Source organism: Hyperoodon ampullatus (assembly GCF_949752795.1).
Source record: "Hyperoodon ampullatus genome assembly, chromosome: 1".
Taxonomy (NCBI): Eukaryota; Metazoa; Chordata; class Mammalia; order Artiodactyla; family Ziphiidae; genus Hyperoodon; species Hyperoodon ampullatus.
In genome coordinates this window covers 3,959,047-3,971,322 of record NC_136914.1, presented here as the reverse complement: position 1 = coordinate 3,971,322, position 12,276 = coordinate 3,959,047, and the positions used below count along the sequence as shown (strand labels likewise).

At 43.7% G+C, this 12,276-nt stretch overlaps 1 protein-coding gene across 1 annotated transcript in view; it reads right to left on the bottom strand.

The window, feature by feature from the left end:
• SH3D19 (SH3 domain containing 19) overlaps positions 1-12,276 on the bottom strand; it is a 181,865-nt gene that overhangs the window by 38,359 nt on the left and 131,230 nt on the right. Inside the window, exons 9-10 of the mRNA XM_079707671.1 lie at positions 6,063-6,178; positions 418-479 (exon numbers count right to left, since the gene is read on the bottom strand). Coding sequence (XP_079563797.1) covers positions 418-479; positions 6,063-6,178 — 178 coding nt within the window. The remainder of the gene's footprint in view (positions 1-417; positions 480-6,062; positions 6,179-12,276) is intronic.

The following is a 12,276-nucleotide window of genomic DNA, read 5'->3' as shown; positions in this document are numbered from 1 at the left end:
CCCTTTGGAAATGGCAAAAACCAGGCTGGTTTCTGGGAACAGGGAGAGAGCGAGCGAGTGTGTGTGTATGTGTATGAGTGTGTGTATGTATGCATGTGTGTGTATACGTGCGTGTGTGTTCCCAAAGTGGAGTTGTTTTAGGAGTCTTGTTCATTTGTTTGAGGAAAAGTAATAGATATCCATGTTTGTGCTCTGTGAGTTTTTGGATTGCGTTAAAAAAGAAGCAGAGACTCCTACGCCTGCTGTCAGAAGCAGACTGTGGGCTAGTGGCCTGGGTGAACTTGTGAGTAAATGTATCTCTAAAAGAAGATCGAAGGCCAGCCACACTCAGTTTTCGTGATAGAAAAGAGAGTCCAGTCTCGGAGTCATTAGTTTTTCTCTAACTGACTTTTTACAAGTTTTCCCATGCTTACTTACCTCGGTGGCAACCTTGGGGGTCCTCGCACAGGGCCTCCTGACTGACCAGCATGGTCAGATTCCTGCAAGTATCAGAGAAGGATTTTTAGTTAAGATGAATCTGAAACAAGAGCTTTTCAAGAATTATGGACAACCTTTTGGCTGGACCTATAAAGTGGAAATGTAGCTGAGTTACAGAAAGGAGATTAAAAGAGTTTTTTAGTCTTAAGCAATATTAACTCATTTCTCATTCCTACCTACACTGTCCATGTCACAATGCAAGTGAAAACAGAGAGGAAGAGGATGGGCAGGGAGGGGGGTGTCCTGCTACTGTGGACACCAGCCCAACCAACTGCAGTACAATGGTTACACATCCAGCATGTTCTGAGGAATTAAGGATGCTGTTGAAATCATGTTGGGTTACACGGCAGCAACTGAAGCAGACACTGTAGGGAATTTTTTAAAAGTATGGCATTTATTTATCCCATGACAACATTTAAGATATGCAGTGCTCCTAAGTTTAAACACATAGGAAGTGAGGTGGTGATCAGTTCGTTTTGCTTAGAACAGGCAGATCTCTCATACTGGATGGTTTCCACATTGTGTGGTGGGTTTTGAACCGGAAGGAGGTGGAACACAACAGAAGCTTAAGGGGTGGCCTGAAAGGAAGGCATGTGAGGAAGAACAGAAGAGGCCCGAGAAAGCAGAGAGCTTAGCTTGTACCACTACAGCAAAGGGGCTGGATGTGCTGAGAAGAATTTTGTAGGAAAAAGCAAAGGGAGGTAGTGTGAAAAACAAAAGATAGGGAGAGTTGGAATGTTTTGGCCTGAAAGTAGATGAGAGAAATTGGAAGTATGGGGATCAACAGGAAGATTTCTTCAGAAGGGGTTCAAACTGTGCTAATTCAATAGGTTTTCCGAACATGTTACAGTCCAGGGATTGGGAAATGAGTATAATACATGGAAAACATTTTCAGATATTCTGTTGAATGAGAAGTCAAAGGATCTTAAAGCCAAGACTTCTGTTTTTTAGGGAAAAGTCTTCACTAAATCCTTCTAATTCTGATTGAGTCTCTTTTTTCACCTTTCCTACTTTCTAAGCCCTCACCACTGACCTCCAGGAAATAATATTTCTCCAAGAACACCTGAGAGGGAAAAATACCAGCTCTTTAAAATTATACTGCCTTTTAAAAAAAATTTATCTTATCTTATTTATTTATTTTTGGCTGCGTTGGGTCTTTGCTGCTGCGCGTGGGCTTTCTCTGGTTGTGGCGAGCAGGGGCTACTCTTCGTTGCGGTGCGCAGGCTTCCCATTGCAGTGGCTTCTCTTGTTGCGGAGCATGGGCTCTAGGTGCGCAGGCTCAGTAGTTGTGGTGCGTGGGCTTAGTAGTTGTGGCGCGTGGGCTTAGTAGTTGTGGCTCGTGGGTTCTAGAGCGCAGGCTCAGTAGTTGTGGCGCATGGGTGTAGTTGCTCTGTGGCATGTGGGATCTTCCCGGACCAGGACTCAAACCCGTGTCCCCTGCATTGGCAGGCGGATTCTTAACCACTGCACCACCAGGGAAGCCCATATACTGCCTTTTTTTGTAAAAGAGGTTTAACTCTAGCTTGGAAATCTTTGGGCTAATTCAGGCTGTTTTCCCCCTTCTTATCTTACAAATGAGTTAAAACTCACTTCTATGGTTTTTAATTCAAACTGAATATTTACAAGTTTTCCTTAAATACCAAATGATTAATTGCTAATAACTGCGATCACTTGAATATGTTTCAGTGTTTTTTTTTTTTTTTTTTTTTTTTTTTTTTTTTTTGTGGTACGCGGGCCTCTCACCGTTGTGGCCTCTCCCGTTGCGGAGCACAGGCTCCGGACGCACAGGCTCAGCAGCCATGGCTCACGGGCCCAGCCGCTCCGCGGCATATGGGATCCTCCCAGACCGGGGCACGAACCCGTATCCCCTGCATCGGCAGGCGGACTCTCAACCACTGCGCCACCAGGGAGGCCCTGTTTCAGTGTTTTATAATCCCATTTTGAAAAACAAATTAAGCTTGCCCTTAAAACTTGGGTTTCACTAATGAACTCAGTTAATGTAGTGAGGCAAGTCACCAGCTCATAAACCCTGCAATATTCCAGACTATCATCCATGCCTTATAAATACACTGCTGCCTATGTGCCCCCTGACAAATACTGCTATGATACTTGAAAAACTCATTTATTTCTTTGGCTGCCTTTAAAATTAAAACAAACAAGCAAAGAGAAAAACACTCTAGCAGATAGGTAGGAACTTTTATAGCTTTCCTTAAAGTTACAGTTGTTAGACACCTTAATAATTAAGGGCAGAATTTTAGAAATATAGATATATAAATCTGACATGGAAAGTTATAGATGATGTACTTTAATAAACACATACCATATACTGCAAATCTTGTACTAAATATAGTTTTCTCTGATTGGTTTACTTTTATGGGAAATCTTAAATATATTTTTAATGTCTCAATTTTCTATAATGAGCAAAAATAAATCAGAAAAAAAGGCAGCACATTCAAATCCCCCGGGACTGTTAGGCACATTCCAAAAGGCACTGCTGCACCTGACACACATCAAATACTGAGAGCAGGGGCTTGGTTCCTGTAGGAGCCACTGTCTCATGTTTGCTCAAGTCCAGGTTTGTGTGCAGGTTCTGCTGACAGTCTTTGGAAGGTTACTGATTAGGGATTTCCTGCTCTTCAACAGTCCACACATGAATGGAGCGCCTCTGTACCTGCTTTTTGTAGTTTTTCTCTAGCTCTTACATCCCTGGACTTTGGCTTCTGATGTGGTCGGGTAAGCATTTTAGCTCCTGGTGAAGTTGGTTTTTCGGCTTGTACTGCCCCGCAGATGCCATCTTTTTGCTCATGTTCTTTGGAATGGTTTCTTATATTCTAACTTCAAAATAATTCCCCGTTTTTTTTTTTTGTTTTGTTTTTTTCAAAAAACAGATATTTCTTCCAAAACCACATTCTTGTCTGTTGGAATCACTGAGCAGCCTCTGAAGATGTGCCTTCTCTTTTTTCTCCAGGAATTGGTACCACTTCTCATGTCCTGAATTCATTAGCCATCTCCTACGCTGCAGCTGGGACTCCTTCCACCTTCTGGGCAGCGTCCCCTGACTCTCCTCTGGCACCGGCTGGCAGTCACCTTGGGTTTCCACAGAAGCGTCTGCTCCTGCGGACAGAGTAGCGCCAGTGGCTCCTGTGGTTCCTCACCCTGGATTCCCTCATTGTTTAAGCGAAGAAAGTGAGATTCTGCAACTACAGCCACCTTGTCCTGTGATGGAAAGTTCCCCAGCACTCAAGGCAGGAGAAATAGTCAAGGGTCTTTGTCCTGTGCCCATCAGAAGACACAACATTCAAAGACCGTGCCTTTCCTCATGGGTCATCACAGTGGTGAAGCACTCTTTCTAGAGACCCTCCCCAACACCTGAAGCCTTTCTGGCCTCTGATCTAAAATTCACTCAGTAATTGTAATTCTCGAAACCAAAGGAATTTCTCAGGCATAGTTTTGACTTTTGGGCCCTGGAAATCTAAGTGCATGACTTCAGCCAAATCATTTAACTTGGGGTCTTTTTCGCTCGTCTTCTTCCATCAGACCCAGTGTGTCTATTATTCATTACAGTACAGCACAGAGTGCTTTGACCGCGCCCTCCCCCGGCCCCCACCCTTTGTAAACAGCGCAGGACAGGATTTCCCTCATGTTGTTTATGCGAGATACAAACAGTTATGAATATGGTCCCTCTCCAGATGGCTTAGTTTATTCTAACTTCCTTTCCTTGTTTTTTCTAAAATGTTTGAGTTGCTTTGTGGACTGCTTAACACCAAATGGAATAATACTTAATATTTTAATAGAGCTTTATGGGTTTACAAAGCCCATGACATGACTCAGTGAATGCTTTGTATGCCTACTCATCATCCTCTCATTCTTCTTTACAACCCTTTAGAGCAGAAGAAGCCATTAACCTTCTTAAGTAACTTTTCCTCTATGGAAATTTGGGATTTTCCCATTCAACAGTAGTATGGTGGGAGCCCTATCATCCTCTTTTGGGTCATCTTGGCCCAGGTTTTTTTTTTTTTTTGGCTCTGCTGCACGGCATGTGGGATCTTAGTTTCCTGACCAGGGATCAAACCCGCACCCCCTGCAGTGGAAGCGTGGAGTCTTAACCACCGGACTGCCAGGGAAGTCCCTAGCCCAGTTTTAATAAAAATTTATTACCAAGTATTTTGAAATGCAAGTGATCACTAAATTTTAATTCAGCCTACAGAAAAATCTCATTAACTTGACATTGGCTAATTCAACTTAATGTCTCATTCAAAGAAATTTCTTTTCACTAGATGATTAGATGGGTTTGCGTGTATAATAGCATAGTTAATGCACAAATGTAAAACTATTATGAAGTTTGAACTGAAAATTTGGCTCAAAGACTTTAAGAACTGGTTTCTTTTGAAACAAACCTTAAAGATAGTCTATCATACGGGAAGTTGAAAAAGTATGGAAAAACAGTATTGAGGTTGAAATTAAAAAAAAAAACTTTTTAGGGCTTCCCTGGTGGCACAGTGGTTGAGAGTCCGCCTGCAGATGCAGGGGACACAGGTTCGTGCCCCGGTCCGGGAGGATCCCACATGCCGCGGAGAGGCTAGGCCCGTGAGCCACGGCCCCTGAGCCTGTGCGTCCGGAGCCTGTGCTCCGCAAGGGGAGAGGCCACAACAGTGAGAGGCCCGCGTAACACACACACAAAAAAACACACAAAAAAAACAACTTTTTACCATCTGTTAACAAGTACATGATAAAGCGCTACTTTTTAAATTTAAAAAATAATTCTCTCCTAAATTTCAGATGAACAAATTCTTATGATAATTATCTTAAAATTATGTCACTAATTCAGTATTTTATTTTATTTATTTTTTAAAGATCTATTTATTATTTATTTATTTATTTTATTTTTGGCTGCATGGGGTCTTAGTTGTGGCATGCAGGATCTTCATTGAGGCATGTGGGATCTTTTGTTGCGGTGCACGGGCTTCTCTCCAGTTGAGGTGTGTGGGTTTTCTTTTCTCTAGTTGTGGCATGCAGGCTCCAGGGAGCAAGGGCTCTGTAGTTGTGGTGCATGGGTTCCAGGGCACGTGGACTCTGTAGTTTGAGGCACACGGGCTCTGGATGAGGCACGCAGGCTCAGTAGTTGTGATGCGTGGGCTTAGGTGCCCTGCACGCGGCATGTGGGATCTTAGTGCCCTGACCAGGGATCGAACCCACGTCCCCTGTGTTGTAAGGCAGATTCCTTACCACTGGACCGCCAGGGAAGTCCCTAATTTGTTATTTTAAATAAAACCTGATAATTGAACTAAATCTGTTTCCACAAAAATTAAAGGTTTTTAGAGACTTTCAATAACTTCCTCATTATTAGTGCTATTTAAAAGACAATGCCATAATATAGGTATAGGGCAAATTATTTTATGATGAAGTACAATAAATTAGCCTAATTCTTTTATTCTATAGGAATTTTAAAAGTATTAAATAAGTACATGGAGCTTAGAAATTGGTTTTATCTGGCCAATAGTAAAATAATTTAGACATCAGCTGATTACTTAAAATTAGTGCATAGCTTAGTCTTCAACCTAAGATTACCTATAATGACCACTTACCAAGTTTCTAGTTCTGTTAGCATTACCGAGTTTTCCGGATACTGTGCTGAAGGTGTTTCCAATAGGTTTTTCAGTAGGGAGAGGAGGTGGGCTTTGTGGATCCTCCTCATGTGAACCTGGAAAAATAGCAGTCATTAATTAATCAATAATTTCTAGTCTTCTGGGGTTTCAAGGGATGAAATAATTACAGCTTGGTTCCCTATTAGGAAAATAGCTATTGTAAAAGATCCACACAAAGAATGGATAGCTAAGCAAATGAGAAAGATATTCTGGCAAACTTCAGAAAATTGGTGAGTTAGTAGGCATCGGTTAATTTTTACCAAATGTTTTATAGAGATTAAAAATAATACTAAATAATTATAACAGCAAGCCAGCATTTGTTGAGAAACTTCTACGGGCCATGCATTAAGTTAAGCACTTTATTCATATACATTTCTCCAAACCAACCTCAATCTAAGTGCTAGATCTGTTGAGTCTACTAGCTAGTAGCCACACGTGGCAATTTAAACTTAAATCTTAATTAAAATTAAATAAAATTAAAATTTCAGTCCCTCTGTTGCATTAGCCACACTTCAAGTGCTCAGTAGCCACATGTGGCTATTGGCTACCATATTGGACAGCACTATACTAGATAATATCCTACCCATTTTACAGATGAAGAAACTGAAGCTGAGAAGAAAATAAATGAGCTAGCCAGGTCTTAACGCTAGTAATGGTCAGATGGGTTTGAAACCAAAAGCCTGTACTCATTGTAGTAAGGCATGCTCCTTCCTAATAGGTGGTGTATCCAACCCTCCCCCATCCAAATAATTAAATGTGTTTTCTAATATATTAGCTCCAGATTAATGGGCTTAATTGCTCCCATTTTAACAAGCAATAACTTTACATCCAAACTACATCCTTAACCCAGAGATAGTGCACTCCCAGCTTATTTTAAAAAGAAGAAAACAAAGATGACCAGATTTAATTAGTGACAGCTAATTAAAATCTGTGTGCAAAACACTTGGAGAGAGGATGACTGTAACATACTAAAGGAGGCTAAAGCCACCTTTTACTGGTTCGGGCATTTAAAGGAGATAGGAATTTTTCCCATTCAAATGAACACTCTCTGCTTCCATTTCGCATGAAAAACCTATAACAAAACAAGAGGATGATTTGTCAGCTTCCTGTTTTATCCACAGACAGGAAAACACTCTCAAAAGGGGGAAAATACCCAGGCCAGCTCCTAGGAAAACAATGATTTAGAGACAGACGAGCGTTCTTCGTTGAGAGGCAGTGTTCCGCGGGGAATTAAGACCCACACAGGGACGGTCCAACTCAGTCGCCATCTTGAAGAGCTTCTCTGTGCTGCAGTTTCCTTACTGAAGGGTACAAAGCAGTAAGAATATGAAAGCAGAGAGGAGACAGCGCGTGGGAAGGAAGGGACATAGTAATTATCTGGTGCGGGTATGTGGGGGAGGTGGGGATTTTCCATTTCGAACTATGTGGTCAGCAGAGTGCTAAGTGAGAAAAGTGGCATTTGAGCAAAGACCTGAAGGAACAGTGAAGGAGGGAGCCATGCAGAGATCTGGGGAAAGGACATCCTAGTCAGAAGAGACAGGTCCCCAGGGGAAGAAGCTGACAGGTTCAGAGCAAGGAGTTTTGCTCCACAAAGCTGTTCCTTTCTTTTCTTGTCCATTCCAAGTTCTTTGGATACCAAAAGTCTTATTTTTTTTTCCTCCACAGCAATATATGCATTGCTTAATAATCGCAATAATAAAATTCTGGGGAACTGGTTTTTGATATAAATAGAAAGAATTCTCTAGGAACTGGCACTTCAGTTCTCTCACATATAGCAGTACAGAACTCGGCTTTCTAATAGTTCCTGGAGCTTTGTCAGGATAATAAATAAAGGGGCTTTCTCAATATACCCTTCTCAGGATTTCAGGAGTATTAATCCAATTTATAACTGTGTAGAAAAGAGTAAACATAGCAGGCCTGAGTTACAAGGTTGGTCCTTGCTGGCACCTAGGAACTTGGATTTTGGGAAGCTTCGCACCATTTCTAGAACAGATAAAACAAAAGAATGTGGTTTATGCTGAACACCTGCTTTCCTTCTGGGAAATCTGGAATTTTGGTACATGCCAAAATTCCTAGAGGTGTCCATGTAACCAGCCCCCAACAAAAACCCTGGGTATTGAGTCTCTAATGAGCTTCCCTGATTGACATTTCACATCTGAGTGGAGTTAGGTACACCCTGTGTGACTCCACTGGGAGAGGACTCCTAGAAACTTGTGCTGGTTCCCTCCAGACTTTGCCCCGGGCACCTTTTTCCTTTGCTGATTTTGCTGTGCATACTTTTGCTATAATAAATCACAGCCACGAACACAACTATATGCTAAATTCTGTGAGTCCTCCTAGCAAATCATCAAACATGGGGATCTGGGGGACCCTGACACAACAGGAGAATACATTTAAATGTAAAAGTTGTATTACATAAAGCCACATGAGCTTCAGGTAATATTTATTATCATTCTATCTCACTCAGCTTATTAAAATCCCAAATACTTTTTTTTTTTTGTGGTACGCGGGCCTCTCACCATTGTGGCCTCTCTCGTTGCGAAGCACAGGCTCCGGACGCGCAGGCCCAGCGGCCATGGCTCACGGGCCCAGCCGCTCCGCGGCATGTGGGATCCTCCCAGACCAGGGCACGAACCCGTGTCCCCTGCATCGGCAGGCGGACTCTCAACCACTGCGCCACCAGGGAAGCCCCTAAATACTTTTAACAAGGTAACAGTGAGCAGGCCGACAACCCGATGAGCTGTCCTGTCACTGATCTGTAGGCTATATAATACTGTCAAAAGAAACATACGACCAGGTCTTCAGTCTAACACTACCATATATGCTCCTAAGAAGCGAGAACCCACTAGAATTTAGTGCCCTTGACTTTCTCTCCTCCTCATTCTTCATAGAAACTCCGTTCAATCTTCTCACTACTTGGCTTAGAGCCGTCAGTTAATAAAACTATCAAGAGACTAAAACCAACGTGATTCTTCTAGGTAGTATTTTATAGAGAAACCACACCCCTAAGCTAAGTTTCATGGCCTTCCAGGGTATGCCTACAGTGTCACCCTGGACGCTGCAGGTGAGGGACTGGGACACTCGCTCTGCCGTTGGCAGGAACGGGGCGGCAGAATCTCGTCAGACAAAGGCAAGCACGCAGCTGGGCTGCGCAAAAGCACTGAAGGAAACGAAAGGAAAGCAGAGGCTCACACAGAAAGCTGTGTGATCACCCAGGAACGGCTCTGGAACCCACTGCACGTGCAGGCATGTGCATACATACTCACGCTTTTTCTAATCTCTAGGGCCTAAGGTAAACAGTTCTGACCCTCTTGGCTTCTCTCTTATGATAATATCAGATGTATCTGCAGTACTTATTAAATAAAATTCATCCAAAATTTCATTTATTCTAACACTGAAAAATCAAGTAAGGAAGTGTATCAAAACGTAGTGTTATACTAATTAAAATAATACTTTTATACACTGTTATGTTTTTATAACTCTTGGCTACTCCTCTTCAGACAATTCACACACAGCTATATTTAGATTATGCTCATTGGAATAATACATTCCTGACAGACATATACAACTGTATTTGCTATCAGTTTCAAAACTTTCGTACCAAATCTTTACTACTGGCACTAACATACGATATTACAATTACTCTGAGTTTCAGCCTCCCTCTATTCTCTCTGCCTAAGACAATGTTAAAGAGAAGTAAAAACCAAATTTACTGTACTGGACTTCCCTGGTGGTGCAGTGGTTAAGAATCTGCCTACCAATGCAGGGGACATGGGTTCGAGCCCTGGCCTGGGAAGATCCCACATGCCGTGGAGCAACTAAGCCCGTGTGCCACAACAACTGAGCCTGCGCTCTAGAGCCCGCAAGCCACAACTACTGAGCCCGTGTGCTGCAACTACTGAAGCCCGTGTGCTCTAGGGCCCATGTGCCAGAACTACTGAGCCTGCACGCCTAGAGCTCATGCTCTGCAACATGAGAAGCCACCGCAATGAAAAGCCCATGCACCGCAACGAAGAGTAGCCCCCGCTCGCCACAACTAGAGAAAGCCTGCATGCAGCAACGAAGACCCAATCAGCCAAAAATAAATTTAAAAAAACCAAAAAACAAAACAAAAAAAAAAATTTGCTGTACTAATTGTCTAAAGAATTATGAGAAAACAACTTGCTTTTAAATGTTCTCAAGGGGAGGACCTTCAAGATGGCGGAAGAGTGAGACGTGGAGATCACCTTCCTCCCCACAAATACATCAAAAATACGTCTACATGTGGAACAACTCCTACAGAACACCTACTGAACACTGGCAGAAGACCTCGGACTTCCCAAAAGGCAAGAAACTCCCCACGTACCTGGGTAGGGAAAAAGAAAAAAGAAAAAACAGAGACAAAAGAATAGGGATGGGACCTGCACCTCTGGGAGGGACCTGTGAAGGAGGAAAGGTTTCCATACACTAGGAAGCCTCTTCACTGGTGGAGATGAGGGGTGTGGCGTGGAGGAAGCTTCGGAGGCATGGAGGAGAGCACAGCCACAGGGGTGCGGAGGGCAAAGTGGAGAGATTCCCGCACAGAGGATTGGTGCCGACCAGCACTCACCAGCCCGAGAGGCTTGTCTGCTCACCCACTGGGGCGGATGGGGGCTGGAATCTGAGGCTCGGGCTTCCGAGGTCAGATCCCAGGGAGAGGACTGGGGTTGGCTGCGTGAACACAGCCTGAAGGGGGCTAGTGCGTCACAGCTAGCCAGAAGGGAGTCCGGGAAAAAGTCTGGAACTGCCTAAGAGGCAAGACACCATTGTTTCGGGGTGCGCCAGGAGAGGGGATTCAGAGCACCGCCTAAACGACCTCCAGAGACGGGCGTGAGCCGCGGCTATCAGCACGGACCCCAGAGATGGGTATGAGAAGCTAAGGCTGCTGCTGTAGCCACCAAGAAGCCTGTGTGCGAGCACAGGTCACTATCCACACCTCCCCTTCCGGAAGCCTGTGCAGCCCGCCCCGCCAGGGTCCCGTGATCCAGGGACAACTTCCCGGGGAGAGCACACGGCACGCCTCAGGCTGGTGCAATGTCACGCTGGCCTCTGCCGCCACAGGCTTGCCCCGCATTCCGTACCCCTCCCTCTCCCCAGCCTGAGTGAGCCAGAGCCCCCTAATCAGCTGCTACTTTAACCCCGTCCTGTCTGGGCAGGAAACAGATGCCCTCAGTTGACCTACATGCAGAGGCGGGGCCAAATCCAAAGCTGAACCCCAGGAGCTGTGCGAACAAAGAAGAGAAAGGGAAATCTCTCCCAGCAGCCTCAGGAGCAGCGGATTAAATCTCTATAATCACCTTGATGTACCCTGCACCTGTGGAATACCTGAATAGACAACAAATCATCCCAAAATTGAGGCAGGGGACTCTGGGAGCAACTGTAGACTTGGGGTTTGCTATCTGCATCTAATTTGTTTCTGGTTTTAGGTTTATCTCAGTTTAATATTTAGAGCTTATTATCACTGGTAGATTTGTTTATTGATTTGGTTGCTCTCTTCCTTTTTTAAAAAAAAATATATATTTTTTCCTTTTTCCCTTTTTGTGAGTGTGTATGTGTATGCTTCTTTGTGTGATTTTGTCTGTATAGCTTTGCTTTTACCATTTGTCCTAGGGTTCTGTCTGTCCATTTTTTTCTTTTTTTTTTCCTATAGTTTTTAGCACTTGTTATCATTGGTGGATTTGTTTATTGCTTTGCTTGCTCTCTTCTTTTTATTTTTTATTACCTTTTTATTTTAATAATTCTTTGAGTTTTTATTTTAATAACTTCATTTTATTCTTTCTTCCTCCCATCCTCCCATCCTCCCTTCCTCCCTTTCTCTCTTTCGTTTTCTCCCTTTTCTTCTGAGCCAAGTGGCTGACAAGGTCTTGGTGCTCCGGCCAGGTGCGAAGCCCTGAGCCTCTGAGATGGGAGAGCCGAGTTCAGGACGTTGGTCCACCAGAGACCTCCCGGCTACACGTAATATCAAATGACAAAAGCTCTCCCAGAGATCTCCATCTCTACACTAAGACCCAGCTCCACTCAACAACCAGCAAGCTACAGTGCTGGACACCCCATGCCAAACAACTAGCAAAAGAGGAACACAACCCCACCCATTAGCAGAGAGGCTGCCTAAAATCATAATAAGGTCACAGACACC